Source organism: Pungitius pungitius, chromosome 8 (genome assembly GCF_949316345.1).
Source record: "Pungitius pungitius chromosome 8, fPunPun2.1, whole genome shotgun sequence".
In the NCBI taxonomy this organism is placed as follows: domain Eukaryota; kingdom Metazoa; phylum Chordata; class Actinopteri; order Perciformes; family Gasterosteidae; genus Pungitius; species Pungitius pungitius.
In genome coordinates this window covers 244,504-266,071 of record NC_084907.1, presented here as the reverse complement: position 1 = coordinate 266,071, position 21,568 = coordinate 244,504, and the positions used below count along the sequence as shown (strand labels likewise).

Here is a 21,568-nt window from a genome sequence, read left to right as displayed (position 1 = left end):
AGGATACTAAGGAGCATGACATCATTTACATGCCTTAAATGATACCTCTTTATCTACCTATTTTGCCTAAATACCTATTTACGCTACATGTGTAAATGCCTTTTTGGAGTCCCACCCGGATTCTTTCGCAACTGAGAAGAACCTCATTTCCCATGATGCACCGCGCAGGGCGTAGAGCACTTCCTTCCTCGTCAACATGGCGGCTCCTGTGACACTGCTGCTCATTGTAGCCGTTACGATCCGCGCCGCCCTGTACCGCTCCGGTGTGGCGGACCTGGTGTCGGAGCGAGTGGAGGTGGTGTCTCCGCTGACCGCCTGGAAGAGAGGTAACCGGCCACGGCCACGTTTCTCCGGGGAGACTTATCGCTGGGACACCGCTCTGGTCGCCTGGCCGCTGTCACCCTGTTTAGTCGGTAACCGGTTTGGCTGCTAACCGAGTCAGTCGGTTACATTTAAAGTCTCCACTAACGTTTGATAGACACTTAAGAGAGAGAGAGAGCAGTATTTACCGGTTAACAGGAGATTACTGGAGTCTTTACCGGTTATCAAGAGAGTACCGGAGTCTTTACCGGTTAACGGGAGAGTACCGGAGTCTAAGCCGGTTAACAAGAGAGTACCGGAGTCTTTACCGGTTATCAAGAGAGTACTGGAGTCTTTACCGGTTATCAAGAGAGTACTGGAGTCTTTACCGGTTAACGGGAGAGTACCGGAGTCTTTACCGGTTAACAGGAGAGTACCGGAGTCTTTACCGGTTAACAAGAGAGTACCGGAGTCTTTACCGGTTAACAGGAGAGAGTACCGGAGTCTTTACCGGTTAACAGGAGAGAGTACCGGAGTCTTTACCGGTTATCAAGAGAGTACTGGAGTCTTTACCGGTTAACGGGAGAGTACAGGAGTCTTTACCGGTTATCAAGAGAGTACTGTAGTCTTTACCGGTTAACAGGAGAGTACCGGAGTCTTTACCGGTTATCAAGAGAGTACTGGAGTCTTTACCGGTTAACAGGAGAGTACCGGAGTCTTTACCGGTTATCAAGAGAGTACTGGAGTCTTTACCGGTTAACAGGAGAGTACCGGAGTCTTTACCGGTTATCAAGAGAGTACTGGAGTCTTTACCGGTTATCAAGAGAGTACTGGAGTCTTTACCGGTTAACAAGAGAGTACCGGAGTCTTTACCGGTTAACGGGAGAGTACAGGAGTCTTTACCGGTTAACAGGAGAGTACCGGAGTCTTTACCGGTTATCAAGAGAGTACTGGAGTCTTTACCGGTTAACAGGAGAGTACCGGAGTCTTTACCGGTTAACAGGAGAGTACCGGAGTCTTTACCGGTTAACGGGAGAGTACCGGAGTCTAAGCCGGTTAACAGGAGAGTACCGGAGTCTTTACCGGTTAACAGGAGAGTACCGGAGTCTTTACCGGTTAACGGGAGAGTACCGGAGTCTAAGCCGTGCTCTTGGTGTGTTTCTCTTTGTCCAGTCGTTGAAGGGTTGGCTCTTCTGGATTTAGGCGTGTCGCCGTATTCTGGAGATGTTTTCCACGAGGTGAGACACACACACCGTTTATTGAAGAACACAATCGCTCCCTTTGTGTGTCGATGCTTCAGGTGAATGTTCTTCTTCCTCAGACTCCTCTCATCATCTACCTCTTCCACTTCCTGGTGGACTACGCAGAGATCACATTCATGGTGACCAGCATTTCTATAACACGTATGTAAAGTATATAAAATCTAAAATAATGTTGTCCGATGCCGCGTCCCTCCAGCTGGCGGACGTGATCACTGCGCTGGCCCTCTACATGACCGTGAAGGACTACAACAAACAAGTGGTAAGAAAATACATTTAATAAAGTCGTCTCCAACGGTTAGAAACGCTCCCCTTGTTTGATGTTCTGTCATGTGGTGTGGTGTTGCCGTGGTAACCCGTGACGGCTGCAGTTCAGGAAGCAGAAGTACGCGTTGGAGGCCGACCGCTACCCGCTGGACTGTCTGGAGCTCATCAGGAGCCCCAGAGAAATGTACTACATCCCCCTGAAGGTGGCCATGTTGTGAGTAACAGGCGGCGCGCACCCACGATGATGTCATACGAAAGATTCCCGGAGAAGACTACACAAAACATCTAAACATAAGGGATAGAGCTAACATTTTAGTTCTCTATCTGATATGTCGTTGCTTAATGTTGGTAGCCTTTATGCCGAGATCTTTCTGTGTGATGGTGTGGCTTCGCCTCTTCTTTCTCAGCTACCTTTTGAACCCGTTCACCATCCTCTCCTGCGTTGCCAAGTCCACCTGCGGCCTGAACAACGCCGTCATTGCCCTCTTCATCCTGTGCACCGTCAAAGGTACCGTGCGATGGACGGAATGGATCATTTACTGTCACTGTGACAACATGTCCGACTGTGGCTTCTCACTTCAAAGAGACATTGTTGCATTACAGTGATGACCTCACACACTAGTAGTTCTTATGGCTTCTTCCTGTGTCTCAGGCAACATGCTGCTCAGCGCCATCTTCCTGTCTCTGGCCACCTACCAGTCCATCTACCCCCTGACCCTGAGCGCCGCCGCGCTGCTCTACCTGATGCAGGTGAGTCCCGCCATGTTTGCACAGTCTCGGTGAACCTTGTTAGCTGCTCGCTGACCCAGCCCCTCCTCCCCCCAGCGTCAGTACATCCCAGTGAACGTCCGGCGGTTCAGCTTCTGGTGGTTCGTGGCTCAGTACGCCTTCATGTACCTGGGAAGCCTGCTGGTCCTCGTGGGCCTGTCCTTCTTTCTGCTGGGCTCCTGGGACTACCTTCCCTCTGTCTACGGCTTCATGTGAGTCCCCCCCCCCCTCCTTGAAGAAACAATGGGAATCCTCTTCTTATGTCACAACGTGTAGTGTGATGTGTTCAATATGTCTAATCAATAAAAAAACATCACACAAGGGTTCTCTCAATAAACTGAGATATTCAATTATAATCAAACTATATGTGTCCACCAGAGGGCGCTTATAGCTTACTTTACTGTCACGGCCCGCTGTAGTCATGGTTACCGTTTGTCTCACCCCTCCCACCAGTCTCTCAGTGCCGGACCTGACCCCCAACATCGGCCTCTTCTGGTATTTCTTCGCCGAGATGTTCGAACACTTCCGCCTCTTCTTCCTCTGTGTCTTCCAGATCAACGTCTTCTTCTATACCGTCCCTCTGTCCATCAAGCTCAAGTAAGTCCTCCCTCTGTCCTCTCTCCTCGTCCCTCTGTCTTATGTCCCCTCTCCTACTCCTTCTGTCCCCCCATCCCACAGTCCATCAAGCTCAAGTAGGTCCTCCTTCTTCTGTCTTCTTTCCTCCCCCCTTTTCCTCTCATCTGTCCGTCCCCTTGACCCTGTGCCTGTGTTTCAGGGAGCATCCAGTGTTCCTGATCTTCATGCAATTGGCTGTGATCTCCATCTTTAAGTCTTACCCCACTGTGGGAGACCTCTCTCTCTACCTGGCCTTCCTCCCCATGTGGAGTCACCTCCACAGATGTGAGTGTGTTATCCGGCGTACCAAGAGTTCTTCAGTTAGTACTTTGTTTTATCTATATATACATATGTGTATGTGACATTGAGGTGTCCTGGTTTCAGTCTTGAGGAACATCTTCTTGGTATCCTGCGTCCTGATCGCCTGCTCTGCTCTGTTCCCGGTCCTCTGGCACCTCTGGATCTACGCGGGTAGCGCCAACTCCAACTTCTACTACGCCATCACGCTGCTGTTCAACGTGGCGCAGGTAGGGCACCCGGGGCGTTGGAGCCAGGCTAGCTAGTTCCAGCAGGGGGCGACTCCTCTGCTCCCATAGACGTCTATGAGGAAATGACTCTACTTCTGTGTAGTGACCAGCAGGGGGCGACTCCTCTGCTCCCATAGACGTCTATGAGGAAATGACTCTACTTCTCTCTTGATTTATTCCCTCAGTAAACATTGTAAACATGAGTTTATGGTCTCAGTCTCTAGTTTCAAGTCTTCTTCAATGCAGCATGATGTTCATTTAGTGAATGATGGTCCTTTTAGAGTCAAACAACAAAGATGGCGATGGTGGCGCATCAAGTAGTGTGATGCGCTGGGAGCCATGAGGTTGGTGGTTCGAATCCTGTGTGCCCCATGTGCCAAGTCGAAGTGTCCTTAAGTAACACACCTGACCCCTAATTGCTCCCCAGGAACAAAAGTAGGCCATGTGTTATAATGCAATGTAAGAGGCTTTGGATAAAAGTTGTTATTGTAAACAGACCATAAAGCAGGGGACGCTTTAGGGCGGGGCTACACACTGATTGACAGGTCTCTTTTAGAACATAAAGCAGGTCAGTCTCCCACTCCTTAATTAGACATTAGGTCTGGATTTGAATAGTCAAATGTGCTTAGAAGATACCTCACTTAGAGGAAGGAAGTGACGTAGTGGAAGTGGGAGCCTGATAAGAGCTGGTGGAAGTCTTAATGCTAAGGGAAGGAACTCAAAGCTTTAACACTGTGAATGACAACATTCACCCATTCATACACTAGTGACACGACCTACCATACACAGTGGCACCTGCCCATCAGTAACTAACATTCACACACTGTAGTCACAGGAGCAAAGGGTCCTGCCCACGGACCCTCGGATTGGAGGACGAGCTTCTCCCCACTCGCCCACAATCGAACCCTCTTTATGCCTGATGAGGATCTTTTGTTCTCCTCCTCCTTTCTTTGCTTTAATCTACTTCCTTGTGTTGTTCTCTTCAGATACTGCTGGTGTCTGATTATTTCTACGCCTTCCTGAGGAGAGAACACCATCTCAGCTACGGACTCTACCTGAAGAGGAAAGACGGCTCTGAGGCCACGTTGGTGCTGAAATGAAACTCGTGGGGGACTCAAGGGAACAAACACAACCTGAGGAGGCTCAGGGCCTTCACAGCGTCTCTCTGGTACGACGTCAACCGCAAAGAAGTCCCAACACACTACATGAACACACTATCGTGCAGAGACGTGACGTGGAAATCCCACCATCAACTCTGCTTTGTGTTTCTTTTCTGAAGCGCCCTTATTTTAAAGCCTCACTTGCACCTCCAACCTGTGTGATGCAAGTCTGGTCACAACAAGTTTATCCGGAAAGAATTTATGTTGAAGCACCAACTCTCACACAGATTGTTCTAGATTGGAAAGAATCTTCTTATTTTGAAGTTTTCTCCTCCACACACATCTTTTACTTTTGGTTCCTTTCTGTTGGGGAAATAGTTTAAGGGTTTTTCTGGATGCCTCATCTGATCTTTAGTGAACTTATTCCACATTTTCCGTTTCCACTCATCGTTGAAGTGGTCGGCTCCTCTGAGGCTGCACCACGCAGCTGAGACACGTCTCTACCAAGTAGGAAGCTGGCGTTGACCTCTAACGTGAATCAAGCGCCCCGGTACGCTCACGGTGGTGAGGACTACTCATGTACATAATACTCATCTGAGTACTCTTTATACAAACAGGAAGTGATCCAAACAGCTCTCTTTGATACGCTTTAGTTTTGTCCTCCTCTGCAGTTTGGATCGTTTCTTTTTGCATTGCATTGTGGGACTGGGATGTTGACTCCACACTCACTGACTCTTTAAGAATGCTGCTTAAGATTACTGGAAACAATAATGTGATAAAATATTCCAAATAATTGTCTGATTGGATTTCATTTACACTTTTTAAAATAAACCCTAATGAGACGTGTTGTGACATTTTAATGTGTGTCTTCTGACGTCCACACACATTAGTTTCATAATTGCAAAAACATCATTCTGAAAAAATATTCCTTATGATTTCTACATTGCAAGCTAATTATTTGGTGTTCATGTAAAATCACAAACATTAACCCTGTGGATGTTATAATTTATTTGCTCTTTTCTGATTCTTTGGTTTTTGATACTGTACATATGAATGTGTTGGATTTTTGTTACAGATATTAAAATGGTTTGAACTGGTTCAACTTCCGCATACTTGATGTAAACACTTCACATCTTTGTATATTCATGCAGGTTTCCACAGTAACGAGATGCAGACTTTTGGACAGACAGCAATGAATTTGTGGTCTCCAGAGGATGAATCCTTTTGACTTCTTCCCAAATGTCATAATGTATTCATGCTCTCAAAAGATGAACCCAAACAAATGTTGGTCTCTCAGGCTGTTGTATGTCAACACAACATTTAATTACTTATTCATGTTACCCTGGGGATGAATCTTCATGGCAACAGAGACTAGTGTATATGTTATGTTGCTTCTTATTGTGTTGCATTTGAATTGTTATTTATTGATTACTTACTATTTTTTATACATTACCATACAAACAACCTCTCTGTTCTTTCTAAAATTTCGATCAGTACATTTGTTTCTAAGATACGACCCTAACGAATTCATAATCGGGTCGAATTTTCCCGGGAAAAAATGTTACGTCATAAACTCCACCCGTGCTACGAAGCTCAGAGACGGGTGCGTTGGTTTTGCTGTGCGGCGCGCCCCTTTTCCCCGCCCAGCTGGCGGCTTCGCACCGAACAAACACGGTTCACAACAAATTCAAGCACTCGGTGCTTTAAGCCCCGCCTCTTTAAATCCGACCGACCAATAAAGAAACGTAACGTCGGAGTGGATTTAAATATTCATCGCTTTTCGCGGGCTTTGAGGGTCACGTGGTTGTTCCGCGCGAAAAGATCCTACGACAGGAAAAAAAAGTTTGTTCACTTCGAGGCAGAAAAAGACCGAAGAGCAACAATGGCGGTGAGTTTAAACCTCTAAAAACCCACTAACGAGAGCGATAAGCGATAGATTTAAATCTTAACATGATTTGAAACTAACGTAAGGCACAGTTTGGTTCGTGTGACGTTGTCTTTTGTTCTCATTACAACGAAGACAGTTTTTATCACTAAATTACTATGTAATTAAAATATAAACTCCGATTCATTGGTCCCTTTTTAATCTCCGATATCATTAAGTATTCTTTCTAAAGTCGAAAGCAGAGTCACCATTTGGCTGAGCTTCGTGTTTCACTCTTTAAACCTTAGAAATGTCTGTGAATCGTTATTTTGGTTCATGTAAGTTATGCATGCAATTTATTTATTTTGTAAAGCCCAAAATTATAAATGAGCCTCAGAGGGTTTTACAGTCTGTATACATTCTGTCCCGGAAGCCTCCCATCGGCACAGAAACAATAAAATGGGCTCAAAAGGGGAGAAACCTTAGTGAGACACGGAGGATTCCTGTCAGGATGGATGTCACGTGTACAGCATGGACAATACATTCAATTCCTATGACCAGGATGATCCAAATATGGCGAGTAGTAAGCCAGGTGGACGGCAGGACCACTGGTACTGTGTACTAGTGTACTAGTACCTCGTGCAGTCTCGGCCCGTGTACTAGTACCTCGTGCAGTCTCGGCCCGTGTACTAGTACCTCGTGCAGTCTCGGCCCGTGTACTAGTACCTCGTGCAGTGTCGGCCTGTGTACTAGTACCTCGTGCAGTCTCGGCCCGTGTACTAGTACCTCGTGCAGTCTCGGCCCGTGTACTAGTACCTCGTGCAGTCTCGGCCCGTGTACTAGTACCTCGTGCAGTCTCGGCCCGTGTACTAGTACCTCGTGCAGTCTCGGCCCGTGTACTAGCACTGACATCTCTGCGCTCTCAGGATTCCTCCGAGTCCTTCCAAGTGGCCACCAGCCCGACCCGAGCGTCCCGCAGAGGAGACATGACATCCAGCCCTGGACGAGACTTGCCTCCCTTCGAGGACGAGTCAGAGGGGCTTCTGGGGGACGCACTCCTCCCTGAGGAGGAGGAAGAGGACGGGGACGGGGAGGAGCTGATCGGGGACGGGATGGAGAGGTGAGGGCGGCGCCGGGCAGCTCTGATGCTTTGTGTGTCAGAGCGGTTCTGAGTGTGTCTCTCCTGTCTCAGGGACTACCGAGCCATCCCGGCTCTGGACCAGTACGAGGCCGAGGGTCTGGACCTGGACGACGAGGAGCTGTCGGAGATGTCGCCTGGAGCCCGAGCTGCCGCCGAGGAGGCCATGAGGAGGAGGGACAGGGAGCAGGGAGTGAGCGGGAGGCTGAGGAGGGGGCTGCTATACGGTGAGGAGCTGCTTCCTGTCCCTCCCTCTCATCATGATTATCATAACAATCACATCATTTCATCATTATTCGTCTGGTTTGTATTCCCCAAAGCATCATGGGAGGGAGTTAGATGGACGAAGAGGGTATTGTAGCGTATGATGTATATATTTTGGTGAACCTGTAGCACAGCTGGACACCCAGGATCCAGATGTGTTTTTCTTAATGAGCTCTTTAGTGAATCACACTCCCTCCTTTTGTCGTCTAGACAGCGAAGATGAAGATGACGAGCGGCCTGCTGCCCGGCGGCGGCGTCTGGCCGAGCGGGCAGCTGAGGGAGCCACAGAGGGAGAGGACGAGGAGATGATAGAGAGCATCGAGAACCTGGAGGACATGAAGGTACTGATACTTCTACTTCCACAGAAGTACTGTGGTTTCCTTCATGGCGTGCTCAACGCTCTCCTCCCCCCTCTTCCTACTCCTATCTGCAGGGTCACACAGTGAGGGAGTGGGTCTCCATGGCGGCTCCCCGGCTGGAGATCTACAACCGCTTCAAGAACTTCCTCCGGACGCACGTGGACGAGAACGGACACAACGTCTTCAAGGAGAAGATCAGCGACATGTGTAAAGGTGTGTGGGACTCTGGTGGAAGAGATGGAGCTGTGGGTTCAGGTGGTACAGTAATCATGTGGTCCTGTGGGTGATCACCTGGTCCTGTGTTCCAGAGAACAAGGAGAGCCTGGTGGTGAACTACGAGGACTTGGCAGCCAGAGAACACGTGCTGGCCTACTTCCTGCCAGAAGCCCCCACGGAGATGCTGAAGGTGAGTTCTGGCTTTTGGGTTGCTATGAAACAACACGGTATCCATGGAGACGGCTCTGTTACTCAATGACTGTGTCTTCTAGGTGTTTGATGAAGCGGCCAAAGAGGTGGTGCTGGCCATGTACCCCAAATACGACCGCATCGCCCACGACATCCACGTCCGCATCTGCAACCTGCCGCTGGTGGAGGAGATCCGCTCGCTCAGGTACCGTGTACTTTCTGTGTACTCTCTGTGTACTCTCTGTAATAATACATGGAAACCTCCTTCCTGTGATACGAGTGCAGCGATCACATCATCAATGACGAGCTTAATTACATCTGCATTACTTGGTAAACAACATAGATCCACGTTCTTCGCACTGCAAAGCCTTCTGGGTAAATGTGTTACATGAATAAAACACAAGCTGAATGAGACGTCTCAGTCGATAGCAGTATGTTGATAACAAATGATTGATGATGATGATGATGATGAAGAGGAGGATTGTGGGTAACTCTCGTCGTCTTTCCCCCTGAAGGCAGCTGCACCTGAACCAGCTGATCCGGACCAGCGGCGTGGTCAGCAGCTGCACCGGCGTGCTCCCTCAACTCGGCATGGTCAAGTACAACTGCAACAAGTGCAACTTCGTGCTGGGGCCCTTCTTCCAGAACCAGAACCAGGAGGTGAAGCCGGGCTCCTGCCCCGAGTGCCAGTCCATGGGCCCCTTTGAGATCAACATGGAGGAGGTGAGTGGTGAGGAGGAGGAGGAGGAGGAGGAGGAGAGTGTAGTCGGGAGGACGAGTCGATTGGTCTCATTGCCCCCCCCCCTCCCTCTCTTGTGCAGACAGTGTACCAGAACTACCAAAGGATCACCGTGCAGGAGAGCCCCGGCAAAGTGGCTGCAGGCCGCCTCCCCCGCTCCAAAGACGCCATCCTATTGGCCGACCTGGTGGACCAATGCAAGCCAGGGGATGAGATCGTGAGTCTTGAGGTGTGATGTCACACGGAGAGCCTGAACCTCCTGCAGGTGGAGTTGATGGTGTTTGTCCCTCCCCCAGGAGTTGACGGGGATCTACCACAACAACTACGACGGGTCCCTGAACATGGCCAACGGCTTCCCCGTGTTCGCCACCGTCATCTTGGCCAATCACGTGACCCGCAGGGATCAGGGCGTGGCCGTGGCAGAGCTGACAGACGAGGACGTGAAGGCCATCGTGGCGCTCTCCAAGGACGAGCGCATCGGGGAGCGGGTGAGGATCCCGTGTTTGTGACATCGGAACCCTCTGTTCTATTGAGCCTGACAGAAGACCAAATATATATAATGATGTAGATTGCATGAAGTAAGAGAATAAACAATAATATTTAAAAATACTTGGTGTAGTAGTAGCAACACACACACACACACACACACACTGGCTTGTCACTTCCTGTTTGCGCCGATGTCCAACACGCATGCAAAGACTGAACTGTCTCCTCTGCAGATCTTCGCCAGCATGGCTCCGTCCATCTACGGCCACGAGGACATCAAGAGAGCTCTGGCCTTGGCCCTGTTCGGAGGAGAACCCAAGAACCCAGGTGGGTACCGTCGCCGTGGAAACGGGCTGGTTCTATCGGACTCCTCCTGTCGCTCACTGACCTGTCTCTCCTTCAGGAGGAAAGCACAAGGTGAGAGGAGACATCAACGTCCTGCTGTGTGGAGACCCGGGGACCGCCAAGTCGCAGTTCCTCAAGTAGGTGTCCTGCCCGAGACGTGGGAGGAGCTCTGTGGACCTGCAGCAGATGTTCAGGGTCTCCAGACTCCTCTCCGAAAGCAGCGCTTTGGATTTCACACTCTTCCTCATTTACTGGTGTAAGTGTTTCTGATGGAACTGGTGTCTGCAGGTACGTGGAGAAGGTGGCGAGCAGAGCCGTCTTCACCACGGGACAGGGGGCGTCGGCCGTGGGCCTCACGGCGTACGTCCAGAGGCACCCGGTCAGCCGCGAGTGGACGCTGGAGGCCGGGGCGCTGGTGCTGGCCGACCGCGGCGTCTGCCTCATCGACGAGTTCGACAAGGTGAGAGGAAGCTTCCCTCGGAAACGCCGCTCCGAGAACAAACCGCTGACCCTTTGTGACCCCAACGTCGCCTCCTCCTCTAGATGAACGACGCGGACCGGACCAGCATCCACGAGGCCATGGAGCAGCAGAGCATCTCCATCTCCAAGGCCGGCATCGTCACCTCGCTGCAGGCACGGTGCACCGTCATCGCCGCCTCCAACCCCATCGGTACGCTGTGACTTCTAGGGGAGTGTTTGTGTGGCTCATGTGACCTTTGACCTCACGTCGTCCTCGTTGTTTCTCGGCAGGCGGCCGGTACGACCCCTCCTTGACCTTCTCTGACAATGTGGACCTGACGGAGCCCATCGTGTCCCGGTTTGATGTCCTGTGTGTGGTCAGAGACACCGTGGACCCTGTGCAGGTACACACACACACACACACACACACACACACACACACACACACACACACACACACACACACACACACACACACACACACACACACACACACACACACACACACACACACACACACACACACACTGAACTGAAAAGGCTAAGTTAAAGCGGTTCCTCTTTGCTGATTGGTTGGTTTTGCAGGACGAGATGTTGGCGCGCTTTGTGGTTGGCTCACACATCAAGCATCACCCTAGCAACAAGGAAGGGGGCGTGGCATTGGAGGACGTCCTTCTGCACAACACGTCTGATGTGCCGCCGATTCCACAGGAGCTGCTGAGGAAGTACATCATCTACGCCAAAGAGCGGGTAGGAGAACTAGCACCAGGTCGACTAACCATCATGCAGCGTTCACACCACAAACGTCGTCCACCAACTAACTTACAGGCGTCAGTCTCAACTCTGATTGGCTTTCGTGAGACTCCGTTGGGTGAAATATTTCTTCTGGTGAAAAGGCCATTTATTTGCTTCTCTCCTTTGACTTTTTCGCTTTGGATGGACCTCTTCACTTTTGGTGTGAACGCAGCATCAGGCTCTGTGCTCTCGTGAGGTTTTCATCATAACTTACTTATAAACGTCTGCAGATTCATCCCAAACTGAACCAGATGGATCAGGACAAAGTGGCTCGCATCTACAGCGACCTGCGTAAAGAGTCCATGGTGAGTCGCGTGACACATCTGGGGGCCCAGGTGTGGGCAGCTGCATTAACGCGTCCTCTGGTTCCCGGCAGGCTACGGGCAGCATCCCCATTACGGTGCGTCACATCGAGTCCATGATCCGCATGGCCGAGGCGCACGCCAAGATGCACCTGAGGGACTACGTGCTGGAGGACGACGTCAACATGGCCATCCGGGTGATGCTGGAGAGCTTCATCGACACGCAGAAGTTCAGCGTGATGAGGAGCATGAGGAAGGTGGGTGGTCCCCGTCACCGAGGCGGTCCCTGTGAGACGAGGCGTTCACTGACCCCCGTGTTTCCCTACAGACCTTCTCCCGGTACCTGGCCTTCCGGCGGGACAACAACGAGCTGCTGCTCTTCATTCTCAAACAGCTGGTGGCCGAGCAGGTTTCTTATCAGAGGAACCGGTACGGAGTCCAGAACGACACCATCGAGGTGGTGGAGAAGGACCTGCAGGACAAGGTGTGTGTGTGTGTGTGTGTATATCCGCTAAATGAAATGTAATGTATATTAAGTGTCTAGTTTCTAAATACACATGTGCCCCCCCCCCCCCCCCCCCCAGGCCCGACAGATCAACATCCACAACCTGACGTCGTTCTACGACAGCGACGTCTTCCGCTCCAATAAGTTCAGCCACGACGGGAAGAAGAAACTGATCCTGCAGCAGTTCTAGGTGGCGTCCAATCATCATGCTGGACCTCGGGAGGAGGCGGGGCTACTAGTAGCTCCAGAATAATGACGGGAGGAAGCAGACGGAGTGATCTGATGGACACTAGTCATGTGACGAGCCAATATTTAGTAAAATAAGCTCCATGAAAGGTCGTAAATAAGAAAATAAAAGACGTTGTGTTTTCATATCTGCTTCCTATTGTAAGTAATGTACATGTTGATGTTTGTGGATTCATTGTTTCTGTTGCTCATTTAAACATATTAAACTTGTGCTGGTTAAACGTGTGTATTGATCGCTGGTGTTTATGAGGTTTAAACTGATCATTGTGAGTTTGATATTAACATCATGCAGATTCTTAGAAGTTGACTCAAGTTAAACTTCTATTTCCAACATATTAAACTTTTACTTGACATTTATGTTCTATTAAATGACATTAACTATTGCAATTGTATAGTCTTGACACTGAAATAAGTACCTGCAGCACAGGGTACTTATTAATAAAATTACTCTCGTACCTGACCGCACAGTTGAGATATTTTTGCAAAAGAATAAATGCTTTAATTAAACTTGTTCGAGTCGAGCACAACGCATTTGTCCTCAAGTCCTCGTGTCGTTTATACTGTTTGCACTTGAACGCGTCTCTCCGCCGCAGCAGAACCGCGACCCCTGGCGGAGAGAAGCGGGGCTGCACGCTGCCTGCGGGAGGACTCCAGCGACGCGCTGCAGCGGGTCCCATCCGTCTGTCTGTCCCTCAGTGTCCGGACCCCGCAGTGAGTCCCCACGCCGCAGACAGGACAGCCACTGCGGCCTGAGCTCTGTCTTCCATCGGTCTCCTCCGGCATCCGGAGAGATCCAACCACTGAGAGCCGAGGAGGAGGAAGAGGAGGAGGAAGAGGAGGAGGAGGAGGCACTGCAGCAGACATGCCGGCCGCGCGCTGCTTCTTCATCACACTGACCGGTGAGTCTGTCTCATTTCATCAGGAAGAGGAGAAAATAACATGACCACGTAATAATAATTACAATCATAATAGTAATTTGATCAAAAAATACTGAATGAAGGCTGCGCTCTTAAAACAGCAGACACACACTGCAGTGTCTCTCACACACACACACACACACTCACACACACATAGATGATAATCTTCAACAATAAGTTATATATATATATATATCTATATCTATATATATAACTATGTAATATGTTTATACATATATATACACAGTATATATATAAATACGTATATATAATCAGCCTCATTGATGAACAGTTAAAACCTTTTTTTTTTAATCCTATGAAGAGATGACAGGGTGAGGAAGAGGAGGTGAACTCAGTGGGGGATTTGGGGAATTTGGGGGAGGGGCCCAGCCACTATAAGCTGATCTGGGGGGTCTTTAGGGTAGAAGCCAGAAAGACAACAAGAGGAATATTCTTGTTGAAACAGAAGAAGATTATTATATGCAACTATATGTCTTCACATGATCTTTGCTTTCGCGCCTATAGTCAACAACACTAATTATTTATTAACAAATACCAGATTTAATCAAACATCCAACATCAAATATGCAGAAACATAAATACAAAAGAAAGCAATTTAAACTGGATGTAAAACAACTTAGTAGCCGTTTTCTCTCTAAATCGTTGAAAGGTTTGAGACTATAGACTCAGTTCTGATTATTTCTTCATGGTCCCCAGAGGATGAATCCTCTGTACTAGCTTCACAAGTTCAGAAATGTTTCACATGTCCATAGAACTAATCGTCAAAACAGTTTGTTGGGACATCTGTCCCCAGAGGACGGATCACTATGACGTTGCACTCTTCTCCAACATCTTCATTTCATGAGGTGAGACAGCCATCTTTAGTCAGAAACAGAGTGCATCCTGGGAAACAGGAAGGATGAGGGATCTGTGAACGTTGGTGATGGTGGTCATGGAGTAGTGTGGAACGCTGGGAGCCATCAGGTTGGTGGTTTGAATCCCGGCGTCCCTGAGCAAGACCCCTGACCCCTAGTTGCTCCCCAGTCAAAATGTAAGCCATGTGTTATAATGCAATGTAAGTCACTTTGGATCAAAGCGTCAGCTAAATGACATGTGATGGAATCAATAAATGAACGTTCAATCTGACATGAAATAAAAAACACTCTACAAAGACCTGTCAAATTTATTTTATCACAATAAGTGAACTAGCTGTTAGCTTTAAATACTTTGCGAGCTCGTATTCTAATTCACAGCTGAGTCTATTTAATGTTGAACATAGTCCTTTATTTATCTCTCATTAGTAGATGTGTTGATTCATAAAACCTCTCATCTCACTTCCTGTAGCTCTTCTCTCCAGCGGCGATGCCTTCTCACTGGGTTTACCCCGGCAGGTCAAACCCCTCGGCCCCCCGCTGGTCTACCTCCTCCAGGAAGAAGGTCCCACCCTGTCTCGCTTCATCCAGGAAGTAGTCAGGACCAAACGCCACTCGGTCCAGGAGTTAGTCCAAACCCAGCCTCACCTGGGCCACTATACGGGCCGACCGGAGAACCATGAAACGCCCCGTTCTCAGGAGATGGACTCCACTGACTCCTCCCAGCTGCAGCCAGTGCCGCCTCCACAGGAAGTAGCCAGGACCAGACCCGCTGTGGAGGAAAACCTCGGGGTGGAGGACGAAATGGAGGTGAGTTCAAGGTCATGTGTGATGACCTTACAGGATGTAATGTTTCACAGATGTTCAAGAAGAAATGTGTTATTGTTTCCAGCGTATGGTCCATCTGGTGGTTCCTCGGAAAGAACCAGGCTACAGGGGACCTCCTGACTCCTCAGACCCAGAGAAGGAACTCCTCACCGGACCGGGAGCTGGAGACACCTCCCTGGAGGCCTCAGGCTTCTATGGAACAGACATGGAGGACAGAGACAGAGGAGAGGAGGAAGGAGAGGACAGAGAGAGAAGAGGAGGAGAGGAGTGGGAGATGGAGGTGGGGGAGGACATGGAGAGGAGAGAGGATAGAGAAGAAAAAGAAAGGAGAGGAGAAGACGACACTCACTCAAGCCCAGATCTGGAGGCTTTAATTGGTTAGTAGAAATGATCTAATCCTGATGACATCACATTCCATGACATGTCATTTATCTGATGCTTTCATCCAAAGCGACTTACAATAAGAGCATTTCAACCATAAGGAAACTTGGTTAAGAACTTGGTTAAAGCCAACTTATATCTTACAACTTATATCTCAAGGTTTAGGTTCCTTTTAAACTTTAATGTCGAGTAAAACTCTTTTTTCATCTCCGTCGGTACCAACAAAGTCAAGTGAGCATCAGGGCCGTCAGGGACATTTTCTGGGAGAATTTATGACATCATCTAACAGAAACTCACACCCATTTCTGAGGTGTCTCTCTATGTCTCACAGGATACAGAACCTCCAGCTCCAACCACACCAGCCCCCCCCTCCCAGCTGAGGGGCGTGATACTGGGCTGCAGCTGAAGGTATAAACTTCTTCTTTAAATATATAAATTAGGGCCGGGACTTTAGCGCGTTAATTACGATTAATTAATTACAATGTGAATTAAGATGAATTAATTACACAAAAAATAACACATTAAACATTTTTTACGCATTTTTACACTTATTTTTTGCACCACGGAACGTTTCTCACTGGATGAGTTTCGGGGGGACCGATTATACTGGAGCACCAACTAGCGTCCATGACTTCAGACAACAACAAACCACAGTGAACATGAACGAAGAAGCTGCCGAGACCGTGTCGGGTGGCCCCGTGAATGGTAAATCTTCTTATAATAAACACACGGATGGAAGCGTCGATAAGAGCGTGGTTGTGTGCAAGCTGTGCAACAAGGAATTCACATCGAGCCTCAAGTATCACCTCAACGCAACACAATTAGCAGCTAGCGTGGACGTACAAGGACCCACACCCAACTCACACTGCACCAGATGACTGGTTTAAGGACCAGGGTAACTAAGTCCACGTCTGAAAAAATAACCAATGTTCTGAATGTACTTGAAAGTATTGCTCTACTTAAAAAAACATAGTTTACAGAAGGTCTACTTACCTTTAGGCTACCTGAATTACTGAAAGTACTATATTTCTAAATATGCTATTTCTACACTTGTCTGCTGGAATTGGTTGAACAAAAATAAAAATCCATGTGAAAAAAATTACTTCTCACTGTTCTCAGGTCAAATATTTATGCAATTAAAATGCGATTAATTTAGATTAATTAATTACAAAGCCTCTAATGAATTAGATTAATATTTTAATCGAGTCCCGGCCCTGATATATATATACAACCACTGTAACAAAAGAATTACTGGGTCACTGTATGTCCTTCACTGGGCTTACTGGGAGACATTTCAACAACAACACACAATTAACAATAATTCTTTAATGTAAACACGTGAAGTTTTAGATATTGAACTTGACTTTCACCACATGTCCCTATGATATTATTCTAACTATTGTAATTCTAATGGTGTATTATTGTCATGATTCTAATTTGTATTCCTTAGTCTTAATATTTATTCTACTCTAATTATTTAACTCATTGTAATTATTCTTATTCCCATTATCTAACTGTCTGATGTGGACCTACAGGCGGAGAGAGAGCTGTGGGTCTCCAGTGGGGACGGAGACCTCCACCCCTCGGCCCCTGCAGCTAGTACTACTTCTACCACTAATGCTGGAGGAACGCCCCCCCCCGAGACGGACACGGGGACAGACTTCGGGCTCCTGGGGAGCTACACTCAAGGTGCCTCACTTTTCAGAGTGGAGGAGGAGGAGGAGGATGAAGACGGCTTCCTGTTTGACGTTTGTTTTGGCTCTGCAGATGTCGAGGACGAAGAGACAGAGAGGGACGAGGAGGAGGACCGAGAGGCCGGCTTGCCACACAGGGACACAATTACCCAGAAGCCCACAGAGGCGGAGGGGGGTGTGGCTCCCAGCAGGAGGCCGCTGCAGCCCAGTGTGAAGGAAGAGGAGGGAGAGCGGGAGGTTTCCCCGCTCACCACCGGCCCCTCCCCCACCTTCAGCTTCACCCACCCCTCCCGTGATTGGCTGGAGAGGACCACGTCGTCCCCGAGATCAGAGGTCAGGGGCAGCAGGGCCACAGAGGTCACTGGCTTTGATGAGCTTAAGGAGGCGCGGCAGGTATTCGAGGAGGAGGTCTCCATGACAACGCATGTGGTCCAACATTCATGAATGAATCTTCATATTAAGGATTTGTGATCATCAGGTGACGTGTGTGGACTGGAGCAAACTGTCAGAGCGAGGATACGTCCTCCTGAACACCACGGAGAACCTCAGCTGTGTACGTACTACTCAGTTCTACTACAGTACTACTTATACATGTACGTTACTGAAGTATGAGCTCTTAGTTGTACTTTTACTGCAGTAAAGGATCTAAATACTTCCCTCACTGAGCATCTCGTCATTATTGAAAAGATCAACTGAAGAACAACAGTGAGGGAGGGAGCCCGTTCGCCATGGTGTCTGTTTCCATGGCAACAACGTAAACCCTCAGCGCTCATGGTTCCTACGGCAACGCTGGGTCCTCTCTCCTCTCCTCTTCTCTAAATGCAGCTGATCTCTACGTTGTGTGTGCGTGCTACAGGAAGAGTTCCGTCTGGACCGTGGCGTCCGGCTGTTGAAGGTCATTGAGGGAGTGTTTGCTCAGAGGATGAACAGCCCTGAAGGATCATGGGAAGTTTACCTCAGCAAGCCAACACACCAACGGCAACAGCTGCTGATGAACGTGGTGTCTGAGCACGGTACACACACAGACACACACACACACACACGCAGTGTGCACACACATAGAACAGGGTGACCTTTGACCCCTTTGTGGTGTGTTACAGGAGTCATGGCCACCAAGGAGGTGCTAAGCATGCTGGGAGAGATCCGGAGGATGCTGAGTCAGGTATTTACTTAGATCACATGACAGCAGAGAGGTCAGCTGGTCCTTAGTGAACACAGAGGGTCCTGCGTCCCTCTGTCTGTCTCACTGTCCGTCCTCAGGTGGGCATTCAGACCTTCAGTCCTCCCAGTACCTGTCGAACTGGTCCCAGTCCGACTCGCAGTGACTATGGGAAGCTGTTTGTGGTTCTTGTGATCATCGGCTCCGTGTGCATGATCATCATCACGTCTGGATTCCTCTACATCTGCTGGCAGAGACATCTGCCAGGGACCAAGACCACGGTGGGGCCTCTCATAGTCCTTCTACTGGTACTACTAGCAGTACTTCTACTAGTACTTCTACTCCAGTATCAATCAGAAGGAATATGATTCCTTCTGATTGATCTGTTTGCCTTCTGGTCTGAATGTAGTAAGTAGATTTGATCGAGACGTGGATAAATATTGATAATTATCATGAGGTTTATTGATCAGATGTAAAAGGGCCGGGACTTGAAAAGCAGTTGAAACTCAAAGACTTTCAATGAAGCACAAAACAACTTTTTAAAGTTTGAAATTGAATCTTTTTTTCACCAAAACAGTTCCGTACTGAGGAACTTCACTTCGTGGAAAACAGTTGCCACGACAACCCCACGCTGGACGTAACCAACGACAACCAGCCCGAGATGCGCGAGAAAAAGCCAACCACCAATGGGCTCGCAGCGGGAGGAGAAGGGGGCGGGTCTGAGAGCAGCCGCTGGAAGGTGATTGGATGAGTCTTTAATTCTTTGAATGCTTCAATGTGCTCCGAAGTCAACGATGGTTTGTTTGAGTCCTTTTTTTCTTCTTCAGGTGTTTGTGAATCAAGCAGCTTCAGAGGAGGAAGAGGAGGAGCAGGACACTCATCTCTGATTGAGGAAGAGGAAGAGGAGATGTGAAGGTCTTTGACGGACGGGTGAGAAGTGGAGCCTAGATGGAAGAAGAGAGAGGAGGATGGATCTGGGACTGAGTGGGAGGAGTCACTGACGGATTCACCTTGAATCCGAGTTGAAGAGAGATGCACAGGTGATGTCGGACGTGGAGGTCACCTGACGAAGCACCTTGGTCCACCTGAATGTCGAGCTTCTGCTTCATGTCAATCAGAGGTTACTTTGAAGTACTCTCCTAATCACATATGAAAGATTTAGTTTCTCTACAAGTTCATATTTGATGAGCTTCTAATGTCCTGAATTAAAATAGATAAAAGATGAAGTATTCCTCTGTCGCCACCAGCTACCGTCCAATGATATTTACATATGATGCAATAACACGCTCCTCAGTGCTGTACTTTTATGAACTAATGAGACACCTACACATACAACGATACTCTATAAAGCTATACACACGCATATATAAAGGGTTTGAACATCTGAAACACTTACATATGTAAGTATATGTATGTGTATATGACCCAGCAGTGTGTAGGTGTGTTTCAGATGATGTATAATGTTTTATGTATATGTGTGTGTAGGTTTACAGAGGATGTGTGTGTGTGTGTGTGTAAGTGTCCTCCATGGTCCCTCATATACTTGTTGAATGTAGCGCAGTATTTCACGGCGTCCGACTCCTCTCAATCACAATCAGAGCTTTGGCTCTTTATTGATTCTTCAGTTCTGTCATTGAGTCTGTAGGCGGGTCATGTGACGTCAACATGTAGAGGTCCGGAGCATCGAGTCACGGGTCACTGTTCAGTCCCCAGAACCCCCAGAGTCCAAGTCAAAGTCCATGTCCATGTTTAATGTAAAGTGAGTTAGTCCGTGGTGTTTTATCTGCTTTAATGGAGTCACTACGGTCTTGTAGACTTGATGAGGTCAGCGCTCAGTAACTAAGGAATGAAGTCATTACTGAGTTGCCAGGCAACACATACGATCAAATCAGCTGGACAGAGATCCTTTCAAGTGTTTCTGATCCTCAGTTACACCTCTATTTACCCTCAAGGAGACCTGCAGACTGATGGTCTCTCTGCCGAGGACCAGATGTTGCTGCACATCTGCAATCGGTGGAGACGTGGCCCTGTGTTTCTGTCACGATGTGTGTGGGCTCACTATAGGGACTGAAGCGTGACCTCTGACCTCCTGCTCCTGAAAGCATGAAGCTTTCGACTGCAGAGAATGACACATATATCAAGAGTATATATGTATATCTCCTATAAAATATATTCATATACACATAAATAGGAGCATTGCTCGTGATAATCAATAAGTATTCGTTTGTAGCACCAACAAAAAGAAAGAACCTACTTTTGTCTTTAATGTTACACATGTTTGTATTCCTTCATTTCACTCTTTGGGTTCTCTGTGTACCAAGTTATACGGGACAAATAAAGTTTGAAGAAAATGAGATTTTGTCATTTCTTGCTGCGCCAACAGCTAAATGTCAAATAATGACTTAATAAATTTGGACTCTTTTTGAGTCACTAAATTCCATGAAAAGGCAAAAAATGGAATTCAATGGCAAAGGGTCGAATCGATACTTGATCATTACTTTTTCTCTTTGTTTTTGTACCTTTATCTGAATAGAAGATCAAATGATACTAATAGTAATAATGTGTCAACGGTGCTTTTCTATCTTTCTTGATTACTTCATGTTGTATTTATGAAACCATGCTTTGACATAAGTGAAAAAAACATCTGGTTCTGTTAGGTTCTTAGACCTCTGGTGTGTTGTGGAGGTGAGATATACTATTAGAATAAAATACATGACTTAAATGAGTCCCGTCAGTCAAACAAACAAAAACATGGATGAACTGATTAGTAAATTGAAAAAATAAATAATGGTTTTACTAATTGTTGAATAAATCGCCTTTCAAAAATCATCACAAAGGAAATATCCTCTTTTCACGTTAATACACGAGTCACCATAATGAAATGTACATTTGAATGATCTCCGTCGGAGGAACTGAATGTGATGGACTCTTACTGGTTCGTTGTGGACACGTGACCCTCCTCCCTCACTGAGCT

The 21,568-nt window shown here is 47.9% G+C and overlaps 3 protein-coding genes across 3 annotated transcripts; all 3 read left to right on the top strand.

Annotated features, from left to right (window-relative positions):
* The first annotated feature begins 6 nt into the window (after window positions 1-6).
* On the top strand, window positions 7-5,933 carry pigu (phosphatidylinositol glycan anchor biosynthesis, class U). The gene is made up of 12 exons (XM_037448400.2): window positions 7-326; window positions 1,474-1,538; window positions 1,622-1,681; window positions 1,759-1,821; window positions 1,931-2,040; window positions 2,234-2,334; window positions 2,479-2,576; window positions 2,652-2,806; window positions 3,048-3,191; window positions 3,370-3,494; window positions 3,594-3,736; window positions 4,723-5,933. Exons 1-12 carry the CDS (start codon window positions 197-199, stop codon window positions 4,834-4,836), a joined length of 1,308 nt encoding a protein of 435 aa, XP_037304297.1. The 5' UTR covers window positions 7-196; the 3' UTR covers window positions 4,837-5,933.
* A 679-nt stretch (window positions 5,934-6,612) lies between these two features.
* mcm2 (minichromosome maintenance complex component 2) lies at window positions 6,613-12,968 on the top strand. Its single transcript, XM_037448390.2, has 20 exons — window positions 6,613-6,724; window positions 7,627-7,820; window positions 7,893-8,065; window positions 8,313-8,443; window positions 8,536-8,674; window positions 8,770-8,867; window positions 8,950-9,071; window positions 9,382-9,589; window positions 9,688-9,822; window positions 9,902-10,093; window positions 10,325-10,418; window positions 10,495-10,573; window positions 10,725-10,896; window positions 10,980-11,106; window positions 11,187-11,299; window positions 11,481-11,645; window positions 11,921-11,995; window positions 12,067-12,249; window positions 12,321-12,476; window positions 12,577-12,968. Exons 1-20 carry the CDS (start codon window positions 6,719-6,721, stop codon window positions 12,685-12,687), a joined length of 2,673 nt encoding a protein of 890 aa, XP_037304287.1. The 5' UTR covers window positions 6,613-6,718; the 3' UTR covers window positions 12,688-12,968.
* A 382-nt stretch (window positions 12,969-13,350) lies between these two features.
* On the top strand, window positions 13,351-20,948 carry podxl2 (podocalyxin-like 2). Its single transcript, XM_037448393.2, has 12 exons — window positions 13,351-13,642; window positions 15,005-15,342; window positions 15,425-15,737; window positions 16,073-16,149; window positions 17,277-17,430; window positions 17,509-17,828; window positions 17,914-17,988; window positions 18,292-18,448; window positions 18,536-18,597; window positions 18,696-18,875; window positions 19,172-19,333; window positions 19,422-20,948. Exons 1-12 carry the CDS (start codon window positions 13,606-13,608, stop codon window positions 19,479-19,481), a joined length of 1,935 nt encoding a protein of 644 aa, XP_037304290.2. The 5' UTR covers window positions 13,351-13,605; the 3' UTR covers window positions 19,482-20,948.
* The last annotated feature ends 620 nt before the right edge of the window (window positions 20,949-21,568 follow it).